The sequence below is a fragment of the Sapajus apella genome, unplaced genomic scaffold (genome assembly GCF_009761245.1).
Source record: "Sapajus apella isolate SASKATOON/1434 unplaced genomic scaffold, GSC_monkey_1.0 scaffold113, whole genome shotgun sequence".
Taxonomy (NCBI): domain Eukaryota; kingdom Metazoa; phylum Chordata; class Mammalia; order Primates; family Cebidae; genus Sapajus; species Sapajus apella.
This window is the reverse complement of record NW_022437053.1, coordinates 609,331-626,902: the sequence shown is the minus strand read 5'-3', so window position 1 is coordinate 626,902 and position 17,572 is coordinate 609,331. Positions and strand designations below refer to the sequence as shown.

Below are 17,572 nucleotides of genomic sequence, written 5' to 3'. Positions count from 1 at the left end.
CTGGCTCCTGAAGGGAGCACACACACCTCTCAGTTCTCCAGAAAGACTCAGAAATACAGGCGGGGGCTGGAAAAGAGGGGCTGAGACCCTCACAGTGATGCAGAGCTGCCAGGCTGCAGGGCTGCCTTGGGGGCAAATTGGGAAGAGGTGCTCCTTCCAGTGGGAGGCCAGGGTACTGGCTGTCATCCCCTGAGCCCAGCAGCCCTCTGCAGGGGGTGGCAAAACAGGGCACCAGAGAAGGGCAGTGGGGGCCAGAACCGTGGCTGGGGGGCTGCCACAGGTTTTTTCCGAGAAAAGAAATTAAGGTTAGCTGATCAGGAAAGAGTGGCCAGAGGCCTTCTACACACTTGCCCACAGTGAGCTTCCTTCCTAATTATGCTCCCTCTATACGTTCTCACTTTGAAGGGCTCAGATACAAATAAACACCAGAATGAAGAGTCAGTATGACAAAAGCCACAGCTGAGTGCAGGAAATGAAAACTCACTCAGAACAGAGAGTTCACAATAGGGGAAGAAAAGAAACACAGAAACAGCAGGGAGCAGTAAAGCTTCTGTAAAGTGAAATCTAAACAGGTCACGAAGATGTCACGGGATGCTGTGATTAAGGACTAAGGATGACTGACACAGAAAGGACATCCCAAAGGGCTGACACTAACACATTTTGCCTGGAACTAAATGTAAAGTAAATGATGGAAAACCCAGAAGCGGGCCATGGCGTGGGAGGAGGAGGAAAGTGGACTCACTCCAAAGAAATGACAGGGTAAGGAGAAAGTCATGCTGGGGAAAGCACAGAACACCAGTACACACAGATGCCAAGAGTCGCCTTCCTCTCTGGGGCTGGTGGTTGCCTGGTTAATGAACAAGAAAGTTATGTAAAGTGGGGAGTTACACACACACACACACACACACACAATACATGCACACTTAACCCACCTTACTTTAACTTAAATCCTGTATACAGGGACACATTCATAGATAGACACACACTATCGAAACAGACTTGAGAAGAAATAGAAAGCGTGACAAGAGAATGAATTAGTAATAATACAACTACCCATAAGGAAAAGCACAGGTTAAGATGGCTTCACTGGTGAACTTTATCAAATATTTACACAAGGGCCGGGCACGGCGCTCATGACTACCATCCCAGCACTCGGGGAGCCCAAGGAGAGAGGGTCACTTGAGCCTAGGAGTTCAAGACCATCTTGGGCATCATAGTGAGATCCTGTCTCTATAAAAAAAAATTGAAAATTAGCCAGGCATAGTGATGTGTGCCTGTAGTTGCAGCTACTTGGGAAGTTGAAGTGGGAGGATCACTTGAGCCCAGGAGGTGGAGGCTGCAGTGAGCCATGATTGCACCTCTGCACTCCAGCCTACGTGACAGAGTGAGACCCTGTCTCAGAAAAAAAAAGAAAAACAATTAGCCAGGCATGGTGGCTCGCGCCTGTAATCCCAGCACTTTGGGAGGCTAACGTGGGCAGACCACCTGAGGCCAGGAGTCAGAGACCAGCCTGACCAATATGATGAAACCCCGTCTCTGATAAAAATACAAAAATTAGCTGTGTGTGGTGGTGCACGCCTATAATCCCAGCTACTAAAGAGGCTGAGGCAGGAGAACTGCTTGAACCAGGGAGGTGGAGGATACAGTGAGCAGAGATCGAGCCACTATACTCCAGCCTGGGTAACAAAGAGAGACTCTATCTCCACAAACAAACAAACAAAACACTCATTTAATGAACAATTAAGACCAGTCCTGAATACTATCCAGCCATAAAAAATGAGTTCGTGTCTTTTGCAGGGACATGGGTGAATGTGGAAACCATCATTCTCAGCAAACTGACACAAGAGCAGAAAATCAAACACCGCATGTTCTCGATCATAGGTGGGTGTTAAACAATGAGAACACATGGACACAGGGATGGGAACACTACACACTGGGGTCTGTTGGTGGAGGGGAGGGACAGCGGGGGGTGGGGAGGTTGGGGAGGGATGACATGGGGAGAAATGCCAGATATAGGTGACAAGGGATGGAGGCAGCAAACCACACTGCCATGTATGTACCTTTGCAACAATCCTGCATGTTCTGCACATGTACCCCAGAACCTAAAGTACAATTAAAAAAAAAAACAAAAAAACACCAGTTCTTCAAAATAATCTTCCAAAACACAGAAGAGGAAGAAACATTTCCAAACTCATTCTATTAACATAAAAAGGATTACATATCATGACCAAGTGGGATTTATCTCACTAATGCAAGGTTGGTTCAACATCAGAAAAATCAATCTGTGTAATTCAACATATGAATAGAATAGAGGACAAAAACCTCCCAGTCATCTCAGTAGATCCAGAAAAAGCATTTGACAAAATCTAACTTTCTTTTTGATTAAAAAAAGACCCAACAAACTAGGAATAGAAGAGAACTTCCTGAATCTGATCAACAGCATCTATGAAAAACCCACAGCTAACATACTACTTAATAGTGAAAGACTGGATGCTTCCCCTAGATACAAGCCCACTCTCACCGCTTCTATTCAAGACTGTAACAAAGGTTCCAGCCAGGGCAATTAGAGAAGACAAAAGACATCCAGAGTGAAAGGGAAGAAGTAAATCGACTTCTATTTGCAGGTGACATGATTTTGCATGTAGAACAAATCCAGAAAAAAACTCAACAACAATAAAGCTTATAATGAGCTCAGCATAGTTTCAGGATACAAGATTGATACAAAAATCATTTAAGTTTCCACATTTTAACAACGAACAATCTGAAAATTTAATTAAGATGATAATTCCATTTATGATAGCATCAAGAAGAGTAAGACACTCAGAAATAAATTTAACAAAAAAGCAAAACTTGTACACTGAAAACCATTAATATAACTGAAAGAAATTAAAGAACATCTAAATGAATGGAAAGGCATCTAATGTCCGTAGGCTGGAAGACTTACTGTTGTTAAGATGACAATACTCCTGAAACTGATCCACGGATCAACACAATCCTTATCAAAATCCCAGCTGGAGTTTTTGCAGAAGTTGACAAACTGATCCTACAGTTAGTATGAAATGAAAGGACACAGAATATCCACAACAATGTTGAAAAAGAACAGACCTACAGGGCTCACACGTCCAAATGTCGAAACTTACTATGAGGCTACAGCAATCAATACCTTGTGGCACTGGCACCAGGACGGACACAGGTCAATGAAATAGAACAGAGTGCAGAAGAAAACACATATATCTACGGTCAACTGATTCTGACTAACGTTACCAAGGCCATTCAATGGGGAAAGATTCATTTTCAACAAAGGGTGTTGGAAACAGAACAAAGCTTGACCCCTTACCTCACACAGTGTATAACAATGAACTCCAAATGGTCTACAGACCTAAGTGTAGGCCGGACGCCATGGCTTACACCTGTAGTCCCAGTACTTTGGGAGGCCAAGGTGGGTAGATCACAAGGGCCAGGAGTTTGAGATCAGCCTGGCCAACATGGTGAAACCCCAACTCTACTAAAAATACAAAAATTAGCTGGGCGCCTGTAATCCCAGCTACTCGGGAGGCTGAGGCAGGAGAATTGCTTGAACCCAGGAGGTGGAGGTTGCAGTGAGCCAAGATTGCGCCACTGCACTCCAGCCTGAGTGACAGAACAATTCTCCATCTCAGGAAAAAAAAAAAAAAAAAGACCTAAGTGTAAGAGCTAAAACTATAAAGCTCTTAGAAGAAAACATCATTTTGGATTAGGCAGTGGTTTTTTAGATGTGACGACAGAAGCACAAACAACTACAGAAAAAAATACGAGAAACTGAACTTCATCCAAATGGAAACTTCTGTGCTTCAACAGAAAAGATAACCCACAGGTGGGAAAGAAATTTACAAAAGAAAAATCTGATAGGGAGTTGTGCCTAAAATACAGAAATAACTTTTATAACTCAGTAATAAGAAGACAAATACGGGAGACTGAGGCAGGAGAATTGCTTGAGCCTTGGGGGCAGAGGTTGCAGTGAGCCGAGATCATGCCACTGCACTCCAGCCTGGGCGACAGAGTGAGACTCTGCCTCAGAAAAAAAAAAAAAAAAAAAAAAAAAAGACAACCCAATTTTAAAAATAGGCAAAATGTCTGAAAAACATTTCTGTAAGGAAGATATACAAATAGCCACAAGTACATGAAAATATGTTCAACATCATTCATTATCAGGGAAATGCAAATCCAAACCACAATGAAATACCACTTCACCACCACTAAGATGGTTATAATGAAAGAAAGATAGCACATGTTGGTGCGGATGTGGAGAAACTGGAATGCTCATGGTCTCATGGTGGGAATGTAAAATGGTGCAGCTGCTTTGGAAAACAGTCTTGCAGTTCCTCAAAAAGAGAGGCATCCTTATGACCCAGCAATTCCCCTCCAAGGTATATACCCAAGATAAACTAAGACATATGTCCACACCAAAACTTGTACAAGGATGTTCATAACAGCATTATGATTAAGAGCCACGAAGGCAAACAGCCCCTATGAACATCTACTGATGAATAAGCAAAATGTGGTATACTGATACAATGGAATATATTGTTCAGCCGTAAAAAATAATGAAATGTTGGTACCTGTAGAAACACGAATGAACCTTGAAAACATCGCGTTAATCGGAAGAAGCCAGACACAAACGGCCACATATTGTATCACTGAATTATGTGAAAGGTGCAGAACCGGCAAATCCATGGATACAGAAAGTAGATTAGTGGTTTCCTAGGGCTGAAGGCTAGAAATAGGGGTGAGTGCTGAAGGGTATGGGTTTCTCTTGGGGATAATAAAAATGCTCTAAAATGGATTGTGATGAAGGTTTCACAATTCTGTGAATATATTAAAACCACTGAATTTTTTTTTTTTTTTTTTTTTGAGATGGAGTCTTGCTCTGTTGCCCAGGCTGGAGTGCAGTGGTGCGATCTCGGCTCATTGCAACCTCCGCCTCCCAGGTTCAAGCAATGCTCCTGCTTCAGCCTCCCAAGTAGCTGGGATTACAGGCGCAGGTTACCACGCCCAGCTAATTTTTGTATTTTTAGTAGAGATGAGGTTTCACCATGTTGGCGAGGATGGTCTCGATCTCTTCACCTGGTGATCTGCCCGCCTCAGCCTCCCAAAGTGCTGGGAAAACCACTGAATTTTAAATGGGGGAATTGTATGATACGTGAATTGTATGTTAAGACAGCTGTTACCCAATTCCCCATCTCACCAATCCCTGGCAAAGAAAAACCATGTATACAGTGTCCCTCTGAATCCACAGGGAATTGCTTCCAGAACCTCTCCTGCCACAGAGTACTAAAATCGGTGAAGGGTGAAGTCTTTTATATAAAATGGTGTCTTATTTGCACATAACCTACACACATCGTCCTGTATACTCTGAATCATTTCTCGAATATTTCTAACTCCTAACACAATGTAAATGCTATGGAAATAGCTGTTACGGTGCATTGTTTTTTATTTATATTTTTGTTGTTGTTCTTTTTGTTGTGTTTTTTCCTTGAATAGTGTTGATCTACGGTTGGCTGAAGGGGGGCTGACTGTACCTACATGGATGGACCTTTCTCTGCCCAGGTAAAGCCTCTTCTGAGAGTCAGTCTGCTGTGTAGAGTGCCCTGTGGTCTTTCTTACACAAGCTGCATCCATAAGACATAGATCTAAGAACCCTTTTCTGTGTTTTTAAAGTGGGGCTACAGCTGAAAGGCACTTGTCAAGCAATGTGCGAGTGGACTCCCTCTAGATTTATGTATTTATTTTTTTGAGAAGGAATCTCACTCCGTCACCCAGGCTGGAGTGCAATGGCACAGTCTCAGCTCACGGCAACTTCTGCCTCCCAGGTTCAAGCCATTTTCCTGCCTCAGCCTCCCAAGTAGCTGGGACTACCAGCATATGCTACTATGCCCGGCTAATTTTTGTATTTTTAGTAGAGACTGGGTTTCACCATGTTGACCAGGCTGGTCTTGAACTCCTGACCTCAGGTGATCCGCCTGCCTCGGCCTCCGAAAGTGCTGGGATTACAGGCGTGAGCCACTGCGCCTGGCTCCTCCAGACTTTTATCAGCATTTATTGCAACCCCCATAGTTGTCTCACTTGCATCTAAATGGACAGCAATACATTCAACAGCACCGTTTCACTGAATCTTTCAAAAGCACTTGACTGTTATAACAGAAACAATTAGCTTTCTGCACTCTCATTTCATGGGTTTACACATTACTAGAATATGTAATTACAACAAATATCACTGGCATAAGCTAGTTAAGAATAGCTACAACCGTCCCTTGGAAAGCTTACAGCCCAGCTTCTTGGAGCAGAAATGGTGCAGGCGTGAAATGAGGAAGCTTCTAGCAGGGATCTGTACTGTGGGCGGCAGGCAGTGTGCTTTGCAGCCATGAGGGAGAACCATGCTTAACTGGCTTGACGGCTCAGCAGGGGCCGGTTCAGAGAGCTGCAGCTGTTTGCACAAAGACCTTACCATCACACCATCTGCAGCAGCACAACCAAAACCGACACCGGCACCAAAAACAGGAGACAACTTGAGTATCCACAGATAAAGAAATGACAAGCAGCTGACATCACATAGTAACTGATATTATGGATCCGGGAAGTTTAACATGATCTTTCCATATGCTGACCTAGAGAAATGTCCGTGATAGTTTCAGGTTATGAAATTCAACTGCAGAGTATTATGAATGACACAATTCCATTTTGGCTAAAAATAAGGAAGAAAGGAAGAAAGGGAAGGAAGGAAGGAAGGGAAGGAAGGAGAGAAAGAGGGAGAGGGAGAAAAATGGAAGATAGACTATTTATATACGTTTATTGAAGCATTAAGAAATCAAGAGAGGAATGGAACGTTGTGGGGGTGAGGCAGGAGGATCACTTGAGGCCAGAGTTCAACAGCAGCCTGGGCAACACAGCAAGACTCTCTCTACAAAATAAAGAAAAGAAAAGAAAAGAAAAGAAAAAAGGAGGGAGGGAGGGAGGGAGGGAAGGAGGGAAGGAAGGAAGGAAGTAAGGAAGGAAGGAAGGAAGGGAGGGAAACGGAAGGGAAGGGAAGGGAAGAGAGAGGGGGAAGGAAGGAAGGGAGGGAGGGAAAGATTCACTTCAAAGTGTTAGTGGTAATTGGGGTGGGAGAAGAGAGACTATTAACTATTTCTTTACATTCTGCTGCATTATTTTACTTGTTTCAGTGATCATATTTTACTTCTTTTATTAAAGTAGGTAATGAAATAAAGAAAGAAAGTTAAAAAGAGCTTCAGAGGCGTCTTCCTTTCTGGGTTCCATCACTCAGGGTGTGACCATGACGCTGCTGGGCTTTCTCACTCCTCTAAAAGCACGGTTTGCACAGCCAGCCTGGCTCAGGCCTCCAACCCACATGGCAAGAGCTGACCTCCATGTGGCCACCATGTTTCTTCAAAACCCATTCCCACAGATAAGCGGACTCATCCCATCAGGAGCAAGTGTGTACAGCAGCGTACACACTTCATCTTCTTTGGAGCTGAGGAAACGGGGACCCACAGGCGGTGACATGTCCAAGATCATGCTGGTCCCACGGGGTGCCATGGCCACCGAGCAGCAGCTCCCTTTTGCCTCCCCCATGACTCTGAAGGCCCGGCAGCAGAATCAGGGTCTCATCAGGGGAGCAGAGCCTTGGGCTCCCACCACACCGTCACCCAGTGCAAACGACATGATGGCAGGAAGTCCGCTATTTCTGCTTCCAAGCCAGGGGTGTGAGGCAAACTCACCCACAGAGTACTTGGCGGTGAAACCAGGGCTTCTGACGGCAGCCACTGTCACCGCAGCCTGCCATTCCTGTGCCTGGTATTTTCTGCTGGTAAAGAGCCTCAGCCACTGTGTCTGCAGGCATTGCTGAGACATCCCAGTGACAGACTGATAGTCCCGCACATTTCAAATCAAAACAGATCACAGGTATTAGGGATCCCCAGGCATCCCATGTGTTCCATTTCACAGGTAAGGAAACCGAGGCACAGGTAGGTTCAGTGAGACGCCCAGAATCACCTGCCTTGTATGCAGAAGAGGTGGGACTCAGACCCTGGCATGCCTGGCTTCGGACCCACAGCTCCAGGCCTGCTCATGCCCCACTCATCACAACTACAGAGTGACTTTGCACGTTGCTGTGATCACTGTGTACACTCTCATACTGAGAATTTACTTTATTCTTATTTAGCTGGTAATTTTCATTTTAATGCATAAAACCAGGAGAATGCAAACTTTTAGACTTTACATGCCTTTAGTTCTGTAAGTTTGGTGAAACTGATGTGATATTTACAGATCAATAGTAAAATGTGCTGAGGTGAGGAGAAGCCCCAGGTATTTAACCTTTCCTTTACAGAACATGCTGGAGAAAATTGCCAACATGAGGCCCTGATGAACAAGGGCAGAAGTTCATGGCTACCGAAGAACTGCTTAATTAGATGCCTTTCAGAAAACTGTAGCCTCCCAGAAAGGGCAGCCTGGCTGTGACAGCCATGTGGATGTACACCAGGAGGGAGAGACTCCCGTGGCATGCAATTAGGACCAATGAATCTTTAACATCTTGGTAATGATGCTCTCTGGCCCTATATCTTGATCAACTGATGTTGACTGCCACAGGATGAATGATAATGAAGAGCACATAAAAAACCCTCTATAAGAACAAGCTGCCTTTTCTTGCATAAGATGCATAAAACATTGCATGGGAAGCAGGGTAGGTTTCAAAGGGGCAAACTGAGAGAAAGAGACAGAGGCAGAAAGACACAGACACACACACACACACACACACACACACACACACACACACACACCCAGATATTCCTACCCTTACCATGGAAGAATAGTATCCTCTCATGAATTTCTCTTTATTGTACTCAGTAGCATTCTGATCAGTAGGCTGTGTTCCATTCACATTGAAACAGGAAGAGCCTTCAATAACCCACATATTATAACATGTGTTAGTGAACCATGCTCCCGGCCTCCTTGCCACCCCTGGGAGCAGCAGGTCTTCCTGTGTATGTACCTGGGCAGAGGGCCAAATGATGGCCAGTGACTGGCCGCTGGAGTATGAGCTCAGGGTTCATTAGCAAATTAAAAATGCACAGGTTGGCAATTTTCCAGTGAGAAAAGAACTGATCTTCTAACAACCCTAAACTTCCTGGATTAAAAGATAATTCTGAAGCCAGAGGAAGGCACCTTGCTTTGGAGGTGCTGGGTCCAGGGGATGACCAGGGCTGCAGGAATTTCACTACATTACTCAAGGGCACACACCATGGGCCATCCTAGAGAACATGACAGCGGCAGAACTCTGTCAATATGGAGCTCCAACGCCACCTAAAATACATACATCAGCGGCACCACACGTGCAGATGCTTGGTTTTCTAGAGGGCAACACAAGGTGATCTCCAGGTGCCATGGACTGTCAGGGGCCATCAACCTCACTGCATTGGGCTGAAGCCAGAAGCATCCACTCCTGCACTGGTTTCAAACTGGGTAGAGGAGGAGGGGATCAGGCCACTCACCATCTGCAGGACGTCGGAGGAGACCATCTGCATACAGCACATGGCTGTGGCCAGCGCACACACAATGGTAGACAGGACGTTGAGGGCGCACACACTGAAGAGGAGATCCTGTGAGGAAAGGTGCAGGAGAATGTCAGCCTCATCCCGAAATCCCAGATGGCAGAATCCTTAGCCCTCCTGCTAGGATCCAGAATGAGCCAGGCCGACTGCCACCTACTTCACAGAGGTTTTGTTTTGTGTGTCTGTGTTTTCTCATAATCAAAATTGGCCTTTCATAGAAACACATTCGTTTGTTCCTTTACAATGCTGATCAAATTGTTCATAATATTCAACGATGTGTTTTACAATTTTGATAATTATTAGGTAGGCAGTAACATGTCTAAGAAAATCCTAAGTAAGATGGCCAACATTTAAGGAGGTGGGCAATTTTTATCAATCACAACCTGTAACTCAAGTGAAAGTTTTTATCTTGAGATAATTGTATATTGACATGCAATTGTAAGAAATCCTACAGAGAGATCCTGGGCACCCTTTACTGGTTTTCTCTCAGTGGTAACATCTGGCAAATCTGTAGTTTGGTGTCACAACCAGGATACTGACACTGGTACAGTCAGGATAAAGAAAAGTCCCATCACCACATGGGTCCCCCCAGGGCTGACCTTTCATAGACACACTCACCTCTTTCCCTGCTCCCTACTCAACCCCCAGTTCCGATCCCCTGTCAATCACTAGTCTGTTCTCCATTTTTAATAATTTTGTCATTTCAAGAATGTTGCATACATGGACTGCACAGCATGTAACCTTTCAGAACTGGCTTTTTCCACTCAGCATAATTCCCTTTAGACTCATCCAAGTTGTTGCATGTATCGGTAGTTCACTCCTTTTTATTGCTGAGTAGTATTCCACAGTATGCATGTACCACATTGGTTTAATCCTAAACAACTGAAGAATATCTGCATTTTTGGTATTGCGGTTTTCCAGGGCTGGGATATTACAAATGAAGCTGCTATGAACCTCTGTGTACAGGTTTTTGCGTGAACGTAAATTTTTATTTCTCCAAGATAAATATCCAAGAGTACGAATGCTGATTTTTACAGTAATTGCATGTTTAGTTTTATTTTAAAAACTGCAAAAATGCCTTCCAGAGTGTTTGAACCATTTTTAATTCCCACTAGCAGTGTATGAGTGATCGGGTTTCTCTGTATGATTGCCAACATGTGCTGTCACTGTCTGCATTTTAGCTATTCTCACAAGTGCATAATGATACCACTTTATAAAAGATTTTAATTTATATTTCCCTGATGTTAATGATGTCGAAAATCTTTTCATGTGCTTATTTGCCATCTGGAGATCCTCTCTGGTCAAACGTCTGTTCATGTCTTTTGCCCATTTTCTATTTGTAATGTTTGCTTTTTTTTTTTTTTTTTTAACTGTTTAGTTATGAGAGTTTTTTTTATGTATTCTAGGTACTAGTCCTTTGTCAGATAGGTGGTTTGGAAATATTTTCTCCCAGAATGTAGTTTGTCTTTTTATGTTTCATACAGAGTTTTAGTCAGCTGAGGCTGCTATTACAAAAATGCCATAGACCAAGTGGCTCTAACAACAAACAGTCATTTCTCACAGTTCTGAAGTCTAGAAGTCTGAGATCAGGGTACCAGCTTGCTGGATTCTGTTAAGGGCCTGCTTTCTGGTTGCAGATGGCTGATGTCTCGCTGTGCCCTTGCTTAGTGAAAAGAAGGCAGGGGAGCTTCTTAAGTATATATTATATATATATCAGGAGGTCAATTCAAAGTTGTACCTAAAATAGCAAGGTCTCTTTCTTTTTGAGAGGGAGTCTCACTCAGTCGCCCAAGCTGGAGTGCAGTGGCATGATCTCGGCTCACTGCAATCTCCATCTCCCAAGTTCAAGTGATTCTTCTGCCTCAGCCTCCTGAGTAGCTGGGATTATAGGCGCCTGCCACCACATCCTGCTAATCTTTGTATTTTTAGTAGAGACAGGGTTTCACTGTGTTGGTCAGGCTGATTTCAAACTTCTGACCTCAGGTGAGCCACCTGCCTCACCCTCCCAAAATGCTGAGATTACAGACGTGACCCACCACACCCAGTGAATAGCCACATCTCGTAATGTACCATTGCTAAAATATAAACAATACCTTTACTTTGTCCTCAATCTAGAAATTTCATTTTTATTGACCACATAGTCCACTGTCATTTGAATGAATACCCTTCTAAAAGCAATATTAATTTTACATATGCTACCAAATGAAACTACTCACAGACAGAAACAACTCTGACCTTTGTTTGCACATGCATCATGAGGCAGACCCTCTTTGTCTCATAAAACGTATTCATCTGAAACACATGTCAGGAAGACTTTTCCCATCCAGCTGTTTAAATGCTTGGTGTTTTTCTAAGTAATCGCATACCACCTGGTATCGTGTTTGTGTTTCTTCAGAATTCTTTTCTGGCTTAAATAATGCCTTTATCTCTGCTTTTTTTTAAGAGGGAGTCTCACTCTGTCCCCCAGGCTACGCCTCAGCCTCCCAAGTAGCCAAACTACAGGCACACACCACCACTCTCATCTAATTTTTGAATTTCTTTTTTGGAGAGCAATAGTTTCACCATGTTGGCCAGACTATCTCTGCTTTTTGACAGCTTTATCAGAGTCCTTTATGAACACTGAAATCCACATTCTATAGAATACCTTTATGGCTGGGCATGGTGACTCACGCATGTAATCCTAGTACTTTGGGAGGCTCAGGCAGGTGGATCATGAGGTCAGCAGTTCAAGACCAGCCTGGCCCAGATGGTGAAACCCCATCTCTACTAAAAATACAAAAATGAGCCCAGTGCAGTGGCAGGCACCTGTAACCCCAGCTACTCGTGGGCTGAGGCAGGAGAATCGCTTGAACCCGAGGGTTGGAGGTTGCAGTGAGCCGAGATCGTGCCCCTGCACTCTAGCCTGGACCAGAGTGCAATTCCCAAAAAAAAAGATCATTCAAAATGGCAAATGTGTAAAGAAGGCAGGTCTTTCATTGCTGATATTAAGTTTTGCTGCTGGACATTCTGATGTTATTAGCATTTTGATGATATTAATGCTAATAAAGTGAAGGAAGTTATGTATATAATAAACCATGTATAGAACAAACACAAGAGAAAAAAACAGTTTTAGATACTTAGGCAAAGCTACAAATAATAAATTATTTTTTAAATCTCTCCATTTCAAGTAAATTATGGATATTAATAATACAATTAACAGAGAAAGGTGACAGCCATGACAACTTACATATGCCTACTTGTTAAGAACATTAAGAGTTTAGGACATTGAGCCAGTCTGTGGTGGCTCACACCTCTAATCCCAGCACTTTGGGAGGCTGAGGCTGGCAGATCGCCTGAGGTCAGGAGTTCAAGACCAGCCTGGCCAACATGGTGAAACCCTGTCTCTACTAAAAATACAAAAATTAGCCAGGCATGGTGGCAGGCACCTATAATCCCAGCTACTCAGGAGGCTGAGGCAGGAGAATCACTTGAACCTGGAAGGTGGAGGTTGTAGTGAGCTGAGATCATGTCACTGTACTCCAGTCTGGGTGACAGAATGACTCCATCTCAAAAAAAAAAAAAAAAAAAGAATTCAGAATATTGTTACCTTTGCTTGCTGGACAAAATGAGGACAAGCTGTCTAACATTTATTTCTGCTAGTTCATTCACTAGCTTTTTTTTTTTTTCCTATGTTGTCTTCTCTCTTTGCATAAAGAAAGAGGTCCCATGGGAGGCCGTTATCAGCTAAGATAAAATTATAGAAGGTATAATGATAAGGAGAGTTCCACAGCATGAAACAGAAGTGATGAGGAGATATCCAGCAATAGCCCTACATGTGCTAATGATTACAAGGGATGGGGGTTGGGCTTTATATGAATTATTCTCTTAAATGCCTGCACCATTTATTCTTTATTGCCTTGTGATGGTAGACATTGGTCATGGAGCTGATGTTCTTTGCAGATCTATGTTGGGAAAGGCCATCTGCCATGGGCCCTGAGCACACCCTCAAGTTCCTGCTGGATATGCCAAGAATGTAAGGCCTTGACTTTTCTTTACCCAATTCATTTCCCAGGGCTGTGTTTGCACCAAGAAATCTTGAGTAAAGAGGGAATGTCTCCCCTAGACAAAGTGTAGGTTTGCTACAAACACAGAGATTCCCCGGTCTCAGTGCTCCTTCCCGGTAACGCAGCTCACCACACATGTGCAGGCATCCATGGTGGGCCCTTAGGATCACCCCGAGACCCCAGCACATGGGGAACTGACACACAGTAGCCTAGAGCTCTGGATACTGCTTTTGCCATGAGTAATAAGGTCCCTTGTCTCTGAACCAGGAATCTTATGTCTTTTTGCCAGAAAAGTAACAGTAAACAGTAACAGACTAGTTTGTTAGCTTGAAAGTAGGTTAACAGCTCAGACCCTTCTGTTCCTGGCAGTTTATTTCTACCTCCATCTTGTGAGAACATCAAGAGCAGAGACCAAGTCTTTCGCTACATATAGTAGAATATCTTATTCAAAAAGAAAATTAAAAAAAAGGAAAAGAAAAGAATATCTCATTCAAAATAGGTGGTTGCTAAATATTTGAAATATTATAGGACATCTCATTGTTCTCTTCTGAATTGTAAGTTCAGACTGGAAGGAAATTATATGCATAATTACCAAGTTTCCAACCACACACAAAAAATTCACCTTGACCTTTAAATAAAATAATGTGGCACACACGGGATTGTGAGGATGGGAGGCAGGTCTAGATTGCAGCTCTGGACACAGCAGTGTACAGAGGTTTGCATTGTGAATTTTAGCTCCAGATTGACTGCAAGAACAAACCAGCAACCCCAAGAGGACCCACAAACCTTCTGAAGGAAGCAGACTGCTTCTGCAGGACTCAGAAGGCACCCTAATACTGTAAGTGCCCAAACTGTGGAATTGGGAAAGGGAGAGCATCCTCTCCCAAACACACACCCCACTGGAGAAAATGCAGGTCTGCTTGTGAGAGAAGTTTCAGACCTTACCTGTAGCTGAGTCAGTTTAGAGGGTCAAGCAAAATAAAGAAGTAGTGGAAGCACTGTGAAATGCCCTGGAAGCCCCCAGGTCCCCAAGCAGGCCATTCCTGCCTGGCACCACAGGGATCCACCAGGAGGGCTGCCAGAGTTGCGGGGGTAAAGCTCAACAGGGAGAAGAAAATCTCTAGCTGAATTTTGTAACAATTTGAACTGGGTGAGAAGCCTCCTGGCCAGAACTCAGTGGAGGGCCCAAATCTGGTGTGCAGACTCTCCAAAGGCTGAGGAAGAATAAGCCCCTTCTTTCGCAGCTGGGAGGTGGGTAGTCTGGGGCAAGTTCTCAAGTCCCTCTTGCCCACTGCCTGGAAACAGACTCGGGGCTGTTGGTGGGCGGGCATGGTAGGAGTGAGACTGGCCCTTCAGTTTGTGTGGGAGCTGGGTGAGGCCTGTGACTACTTGCTTTCCACCACTTCCCTGACAACCTGCATGACTCAGCAGAGACAGCCATAATCCTCCTAGGTACATGACTCCAGTGACCTGGGAATCTTATACCCATCCCCCACAGGAGTTAAGACTCACCCAAGGAGAATCTGAGCTCAGACATGCCTAGCCCCATCCCCACCTAATGGGCCTTCCCTACCCACTGTGGTAGTAGAAAGCAAAGAACATATAATATTGTGAGTTCTACTGCCCACCCCACCACTGGTTCCTCTCCACACTACTACAGCTGATGTTTTCTGGAAAAGCCACCTCCCAGCAGGAGGCCAACCAGCACAAAAATAGAGTACTAAACCACCAAAGCGAACAACCCTCACAGAGTCCATTGCACACCCCCTAACACCTCCACTGGAACAGGTGCTGGTTATCCATGGCTGAGAGATCCAGAGACAGTTCACATCACAGGACTCTGTGCAGACAACCCCTAGAACCATCCTGGAGCCAGGGAGACTTGCTAGGTGGCCAGACCCAAAAGAGAGACAACTTTCACGGTAGTGCAGCTCACAGGAAGCTACATCCATAGGAAAAAGAGGAGAGTACTACATCAAGGGAACACCCCATGGAACAAAAGAATCTGAACAACAGCCTTAAGCCCTAGACCTTCCCTCTGACAGAGCCTATCCAATGAGAAAGAACCAGAAAACCAACCCTGGTAATATGACAAAACAAGGCTCTTTAACACCTCCACCAAATCATACTAGTTAATCAGCAATAGATCCAAACCAAGAAGAAATCCCTAATTTACCTGAAAAAGAATTCAGGAGGTTAGTTACCAAGCTAATCAGGGAGGCACCAGAGAAAGGTGAAGCCCAATTCAAGGAAATTCAAAACATGATACAAGAAGTGAAGGGAGAAATAGATAAGGAAATAGATAACTTAATGAAGAAAAAACAATTAAAAATCTAGGAAAAGTTGGACACACTACTAATAGTAATGCAAAATGCTCTGGAAAGTCTCAGAAATAGAACTGAACAAGTAAAAAAAAAGAAATTCAGAGCTCAAAGGCAAGGTCTTCAAATTAACCCAATCCAAAAAAGACATAGAAAAAAGCAAAATAAAATATGAACAAAGCCTTGAAGAAGTCTGGGATTATGTTAAATGACCAAACCTAAGAATAATTAGTGTTCCTGAGGAAGAAGAGAAATCTAAAAGCTGGGAAAACATATTTGAGAGACTAATTGAGGAAAAATTCCATGGCCTTGCTAGAGACCCAGGTATCCAAGTATAAGAAGCACAAAGAACACCTGGGAAACTCACTGCAAAAAGATAATCACCTAGGCACATTGTCATCAGGTTATCCAAAGTTAAGACAAAGGCAAGAATTATAAGAGGTATGACATAGCAGCACCAGGTAACCTATAAAGGAAAAAAAAAAAAAAAAAAAAAAAAACCCGTTAGGTTAACAGCAGATTTCTCAGCAGAAACCCTACAAGCTAGAAGGGATTTGGGCCCTGCCTTCAGCCTCCTCAAACGAAACAATTGTCAGCCAAGAATTTTGAATCCAGCAAAACTAAGCATCACATATGAAGGAAAGATATAGTCTGTTTTTGAAAAATACAGTTTGTTTTTGAAGAAACAAATGCCGAGACAATTCACCACTACCAAGCTACCACTACAAGAACTGCTAAAAGGAGCTCTAAATCTTGAAACAAATCCTGGAAATGCATAAAAACAGAACCTCTTTAAAGCAGAAATGGCGTAGGCTCTATAAAATAAAAATACAAGTTAAAAAGCAAAAATAAAAAAACCACAAAACCAAAGTACACAGGCAACAAATAGCACTATGAATGCAATGGTAACTCATATTTCAATTCTAACTTTGAATGTAAATAGTATAAACACCACACTTATAAGACACAGAACCGCAGAATGGGTAAGAACTCACCAACTAACTATATGCTGCCTTCAGGAGGCTCACCTAACACCTAAGGACTCACATAAACTTAAAGTAAAGGGGTGGAAAGAGGCATTTCACACAAATAGACACCAAAGGCAAGCAGGTGTAATTATTCTTATATCAGACAAAACAAACTTTAAAGTAACATCAGTTAAAAGAGACAATGTGGATCATTACATAGTGGCAAAAGGCCTTGTTCCAAAAGGAGGATATCACAATCCTAAACATATATGCACCTAACACTGGAGCTCCAAAATTTATAAAGCCGACCTAACTAACACACCTAAAATGAGATAGACAGCAACACAATAATAGTAGGGGACTTCAATACTCCACTGATAGCACTAGGCAGGTCATCAGGACAGAAAGTCAACAAAGAAACAATGGATTTAAACTATACCTTGGAACAAACGGACTTAACAAATACATACAGAACATTTCATCCAAGAACCACAGAATACACATTCTATTCAACAGCATGTGGAACTTTCTCTAAGACAGACCATATGATAGGCCATAAAACAAGACTCAATAAAGTTAAGAAAATTGAAATTATATAAAGCACTCTATCAGACCACAGTAGAATAAAACTGGAAATAACTCCAAAAGGAACCATC

General features: G+C 43.3%; 1 protein-coding gene across 3 annotated transcripts in view; it reads right to left on the bottom strand.

Moving 5' to 3' along the window:
• The window catches only part of FAM189A1 (family with sequence similarity 189 member A1), a 394,185-nt gene that overhangs the window by 19,185 nt on the left and 357,428 nt on the right, over positions 1 to 17,572 (bottom strand). For all 3 annotated transcript variants that reach the window (XM_032259933.1, XM_032259934.1, XM_032259935.1), the window contains one exon: positions 9,525 to 9,632. In XM_032259933.1, the coding sequence (XP_032115824.1) occupies positions 9,525 to 9,632 (108 nt within the window). The remainder of the gene's footprint in view (positions 1 to 9,524; positions 9,633 to 17,572) is intronic.